The sequence below is a fragment of the Triplophysa rosa genome, unplaced genomic scaffold (assembly GCF_024868665.1).
Source record: "Triplophysa rosa unplaced genomic scaffold, Trosa_1v2 scaffold319_ERROPOS146445+, whole genome shotgun sequence".
Classification (NCBI taxonomy): domain Eukaryota; kingdom Metazoa; phylum Chordata; class Actinopteri; order Cypriniformes; family Nemacheilidae; genus Triplophysa; species Triplophysa rosa.
This window is the reverse complement of record NW_026634334.1, coordinates 57,583-64,194: the sequence shown is the minus strand read 5'-3', so window position 1 is coordinate 64,194 and position 6,612 is coordinate 57,583. Positions and strand designations below refer to the sequence as shown.

The 6,612-nt window shown below is 37.3% G+C and overlaps 1 protein-coding gene across 1 annotated transcript in view; it reads left to right on the top strand.

The window, feature by feature from the left end:
• Positions 1–1,338: 1,338 nt before the first annotated feature.
• Positions 1,339–6,612, top strand: part of LOC130550433 (uncharacterized) — an 11,912-nt gene continuing 6,638 nt past the window's right edge. Inside the window, exons 1-3 of the mRNA XM_057327913.1 lie at positions 1,339–1,361; positions 2,171–2,304; positions 2,897–3,044. Of these exons, the coding sequence (XP_057183896.1) occupies positions 1,339–1,361; positions 2,171–2,304; positions 2,897–3,044 (305 nt within the window). The remainder of the gene's footprint in view (positions 1,362–2,170; positions 2,305–2,896; positions 3,045–6,612) is intronic.

Below are 6,612 nucleotides of genomic sequence, written 5' to 3'. Positions count from 1 at the left end.
TTGGCTGGGCTGGCTGAAACTAATCCGGATTTTGTACTTTCACAAATCGAGGCTCTGTCTGGCAGTTTGTTCAATTTTGCGGAAACTACTGAAATGGACCCTTACGTATTCATTAATCTAGATGAAGTAGTCAATCAGCTTTATCTGTCCTTGCAAAATTCAGATGACATCAGGCAAGTCGGACGCCCCTCGTATTTCTTGCCAATGGAAACTGTGGAGAGTTATTTGCTGTCAGGGTTGACTGTTCACAACATTGCATCTCTTTTTGGGGTTTGTGATAGAACAATTCACCGTCGATTAGCTGATCATGGAATGAGGTAAGTTTATAAATCGTACAGAGCGATATTTTTTGAAAGTCTAAAAACGTTTTCTATGATCTTTAGGGTAGGCAATAAAATGTACAGTATAAAAATCATTACGCAAATCTACTGTCCCAACAAACAACCCCCCAACAACATCTCCTCCCCCTTTTAAAGTGGTGTAACTCATTCATTCATTGATACAGTCATTCATGGCACACATTTTGATCACACAGAGACCATCTCAGTGATTAATATCTCATATGTATTCTATAGAGGTTCCTGTATGTGAAGAGGCTGCATGCATTCATTCATTCATTGGGATGTACTTTGATTTCAGGAGAGCAATTTATGACCCGAGTGGAATTTTGTCATTTTCCTGTGCATTTTTATTCAAACTGTACCATTTTTCTTTACGTTGAATTACATATATCAAAACATATCATCCATCATTACATCAGTTACATCAGCCATTGTGCATGCATTACATCAGAGCATATAGCTTTCTATGGACGATGAGAAATGACTTAAAGTGTATAACTAAACTGCATGAAGAAAGAAATTAATAAATACAGACATACATTCAGAGATAAAGGAAATAAACAACTAATTTAGAAGTGTAGCCATTCCTACCCAAAATTCCCCCTGAGCAGGGTTTGAACTCGTGATAAGTCTGATTTTGACACGAAAGTCTGACGCCAGAGTCTGACGCCCTAAAGGTGTCCATACACCATGACCTCTCACACTTATAACTAGAGCACTGATGGGGAGTGAGAACATAAGAATTGTTTTTTATTATTTCTGTTGTTTCATGTATTCCATTTATTCATTCATTTACTGATTAATGTTTATTGGTACATTTATCTATTTGTTCATTAAACTTAGGTCATTTTCAGCACATTAGTAAATCCACTGTCTGCAGAGTGGAAATTGTGCCTCGCTCTCAAGCATTTTCTGCCGCCATGTTGCTTTTTCTTTGGTGACATTGCCATGGTGAATCGTAATATCAGAGCTCCATTGATCATGGCTTGTCGTAGTCATGGTGCATGCACTTAGCTCAAGGTAAGCCTACCCAGAGTTGATAGAACTAACTCAAATCAGCTGTTCTAAAACCAAAAACTCTGAGTTGATTTACACCGAGATGCAAAACTTTGAGTTCACATTTTAACTAGGTGTTGGTTGAACCTCCTTATTGAAACGGGCCCCTGATAGATTATACTATGTTGTTATTGATCCAAATTATACCATCTTGTTACGGTGAAGCCACAAGTGATGGATATAACCATCCAGCAGACTTAAATGTCTACTATCAGAGATGAAGAGGGAAGAAGAGCAGGTGGGAGACGAAGTTGGTGTTATAATAAAATGAGCCAAGTTTATTAGAGATAGTCAAAGTTGCATTAGGATGCTCATTCTCGCTTCATCAGGAGCGAACTCCGACTTACTTTGTCTAGCCCATTCTAACTTCGTCTGACTAGTAACACATTGAGGAGGTGTTATTATACCAACATAGACAGTCTCGTGACGTAATTAAGAATCTTGAGAATGAGACCACTGCAAACTCATATACTGTGAAGACAATACAAATGTAGCATCCAACAGAATGTAGAATACAACAAAAAAGTGAATATAAAGCAATATACAGAATAATGATAAAGAATAAAAAGGATAAAGAAATAATAAGTTAAATACAACACAAAATGTATGTCTGTACTCTCAGGTCAGAATTTCATCATCTATAGAAAATACACACACACAAACACGTTGCTTTTAAGAAACTCAGATCCTACGATCTATCAGTGGTAAACAATAAAATTTAATTGTGATTTTCACCACCCCTTGATTCCAACTGTCTGCAAACTTTCCTTTAGGTTATCTGATTTATGTAACAGTCTTGGGAACAGAGAGCTGGATGCCATGGTTCGTGAAATCCTCAGTCATCATCCTAATACCGGCTACAAAATGATGTTAGGTCATCTCAGAGCCAGAGGAATAAGGATCCAACGTAAGTAGTTGAGTCATGTATTATGACCTCTGTGGCCTGATGCACGAATCTGGTTGCAGTGGTTACCCTGGCAAGTTGATTTGGGTTTAGCAAACGCTGTTTTTTTTGGGCTCAAGATGGTGGATTGGTTTAATGCGGTGTTCATCACCATGGTAACTTTCGCTACACAGCTAATTTTTTTTTTAAATCCTTGAATGTTTCTTTCAAAAATGCTGTTTAATGACACAGTTTAAAGGTGTCATTCTCAAATTTGAAATGTTACATGACCAGACTTTTGGCTTCAGTTTTGTTTATAGACTCATTTTGTTGAGATTTTTTTTCCTAGGCTCACCACAGCCACATACAGGTTTTATATATTAAACACATTTAGCATTTTGGGTATGTCATTTATGCACTTTTGAGAATTGGTTTAAAGGGATGTACCAACAAAATTATGGTTACTTCACAATTTGATGGATGCTTCACTTTTAATGCTAGTCATACTCTTTGCATTCAGGTCGTATTTTGTTAGGATTAGGCCATTGTCTGTTTGGTGTTTTGAAAGGAAAAACGTATACATTTGTGTATGACTATTTAATTAACTTTTTTGTAGGACGACGTGTGATCGAATCCATGCATCGCATAGACCCAGGAGCAGTTAGGCAGCGCACTCTCCAGCTCCAGACGCGCAGGCGCAGACAATATTCTGTGCCAGCTCCAAACAGTTTGTGGCATATAGACGGCAATCATAAACTAATAAGGTAAGACTACGTTTTGGATTAGTCAAAAGTGATTTTCAAAATATGATTCTACATTCTTAACACTTGTAAAGATAAAAATGTGAAGAGGGGAATCTTTTATCAATCTTGCATCCACAATCCATCTCTTTAGTTTAGTGACTTTTTATGATCGCAGGGCTGCCAACTTTGGAGTTTAGTTTGGAGTTGGGGGGGGCTTAGGAATGTCATAAAAATTGCGATTGTCAAAACATTTAATAACAGAACATCATTACAGAAAAGAATTAGCATTTTAGGTGAGCTGTGCCTTTTAAATTTGGAGCACAGACCAGACTTCAAATAAAGGTTGTAAACACTTGAGAGAAATAAGGAATGATTGTTTTAATATATAGTTAAATAATGCATTTAACTATTTGCAATCTTATCCCTGTTATAAAAGATGTTGAAAACTACTGTTTGGTCTCGTCACGCTGTTAATTACGAATTACATTATGTGAATTGTGTAAATGACATATTTTCCATCTAAAATGGTAGTTTGTAGTTTGCATCACTGGGTAATATTGTAGGTTGTTCAACATTTCTATGGTTATACATTTTGGTTAAACAGTTTAAGCCAAAGTGCAGTAACACAAACACTTAAACTGAGAAAGTTCCATTTAAAGTTTTAACACCAGCCAGTCACTGCAACACTAAGGGTGTTTTCACACTCTAAAAGAACCGAAATCAGACCCCTTTAAGTGGACCAAGAGGTGGACCAAATGAAAAAGGACAGAGTTCTTTTTATGTTCACACGCTCTCTGTCCCTGAAAGAGGACTCAGATCTTTTTTGGTTCACTTAAGCGGTAATGGGGACTCAGATCTCTACGTTTATACAGTTTTTTTGGGGACTGATCATTAGGAACATTTGCCATGGTTTTATTATAGTAAATATAGTATAAATTAAAATATAGTAAACGTTAGCTGTTAATGTGAGTTTGTGCATTGTAAAATGGGACTGAATGACGAATTTATTAAAACTAAAATGCTATATTGAAGATCAACAGACAAATGTGCAATGAATAAAACAGAGCCCTGCATTCCAGCCCGAGTCCGAGAAATTTACACTCCTAGGGCAGGGCTTCGGGACAGTTTTCAAGTCATAGTTAAAATGACTATCTAGACCAGAGCATTCATACATTATGATGCTAGTGTTTTCAGTTGAACAATAGGTAAAGCGCGCACTCTCTCAGCACGACAGAGTAATGTTAAGTTTGTGATTTATTATGTTTTCAAATTTATGTTTGCGTTGCACAGACCCAGTGGCTTATGATATTAAAGTAACACGAGAGCAATTAACGAAATGCGCTTTCTCATGCAGTACACGCCAATCGGTGTGTGCAGCGCTGCTTGATGTCTGACAAACAGAATATTTTGACCAGTTTGGGACACGGTGACACAGAGTAATCATGTCGCGTGTCCGTATAACGTTTTTTTCTTAAGGTGACAGCCGAAGCTAAAGGAGGAATTTAAGCAGACTAGCCTGTCATGTGCGCATTGACTTGACTTGAAAACTGTCCCGATGGCAATCAAACTGCGTTCTGTGCCTGAGCAACAAACAAAAAATACTTCACACATTTTTGTAAACTAACGTAATAAAGAAACGAAACGAAATATAACTAACCATTATAACAAAACTAAATTATTTTAATGGCTTCAACAGTTTTAACAGTCTCATTCACATCATTAATTTAAATCCGCGCTCCAGCACAGTTGGCAATCAAACTATGCATTCAGCACCTGAACCACAAACAAAAAATACTTCACACATTTTTCTAAATTGACTTAATAACGAAACTAAACAAAAATATGAATAATTGCCAATAAAACAAACACTGAACTATTGTACTGGCTGCAACAGCCTGTGTAATGCGAAGGTACAAAAAAACCCGGGCTGTTGCAGCCAGTCGGACTTGGGCTGAGTATTCTGATAAACTGTCGAACAAGGGCCGGGCTAGAGCCTAAATTTGAGGCCCATCCAGGGATCTACACTTGTATATGACAGACAGACCTCTAGTGATCAGATTTAACATGTGAGATGCTGTAAGGATTTACGCAGCTCTCTCTTTACTATTACACTCACCTTTTTTTCCGACGCCCTTTATTTTTTTTAAAGCATCAATTACACATCGAATTCGCGCTTTACATCTTTAACATTTTTAAGAGCTTTAATGAGCTGTACAAGTTGAGAAATATGTGACAATGCACTAGTGTTGTCACGATACTGGAATTTCTAACTTCGATTCAATACCAAAAAAAAAATCGATATTCGATACCATTTTCGATACCACGGGGAATAAACTGCCATAGCAATAAGGCCCTACTAAGCAATAGCAATATAGGCCTTTTAATTTTTATTTGAAGTTAAATTGAACAAGACTAGACAATGAGGTATATATTTTTACATTATTTATTAATTGTTAATCTAATGTTAATTTTACGAATACATTTACTATTTAAAATTGTAAAATTTGTCAGTATTAATGGACCAGACCCTGTTGAAAAAAACAGCCTATGCTGGTTTGGTATGTTTTGATGCTGGTTTGTGCTGGTTTAAACTGTTCATGTGCTGGATTAAGATGGTCATATGCTGATTTAAGATGGTTCTTAGCTGGTTTAAGATCAAACCAGCATCGATCAAAACATACCTTACCCAGCATATACTGGATTTTTCAACAGGGGAGCTTACATGAATAGTTGTATCTTTTAACTAACATTTAAAAGAGATTAATAAATACTTGAACAAATGTATTGCTCATTCATTGTTCGTTAATGTTAGTTAATAGCCTACATTTTTATTTGGCTAAATTGGCTTTTATTCACATAGGCCCATACTGTAATCATTGATCAGCGCACATATAGACAGAAACGCAAACTTAAACGCAAGAACTGTTGCAGAGACTCCGCACTAGACATCTTTCTAACATTAACAACTTTTAACCGGAGCGAATGAGACGAGTGGATGAATCATTGAACAGCACACATACATAGAGCGCTATGGTAAACACGGAAGTGCAAACGTGTATCACACGCGAGAACTGTTGCGGAGACTTTACTCGCACTAGCATTACTTCAAACATCAAATTAACCAGAGCGAACGAGACGAGTGGATGAAATCATTGATGAGCGCACATAAAGACAGAAACGCGTGCATTAAACATGAGAACTGTTGCGGAGACTCTGTACTAACATAAACAACATATAACCAGGGCGAATGAAACGAGTGGATAAAATTATTGATCAGCGCACACACATGGATCGCTATGGTAAACAAGGGAAGCGTAACAAGCGTGCACCACGCCAGATGTGTTACTGAGACTGGCCATCTTTTCTAACATAAACACTATTTAACTGCCACAAACGAGTCAAGTCTGTGAGAGGAGGCGGGGCTCTGTTGTTATGCGTTCACGTGCAGTGTGTGTTAACTCACTGTCGGAAAAGAGAAAGAGAGCGGGAACGCGCAGCTGATATCGATACGTGGGACATGGGTATTGGAACCGTTTCAGATTCTTCAGTATCGATACTTATCGAAATATCGATATTTTTGACAACACTA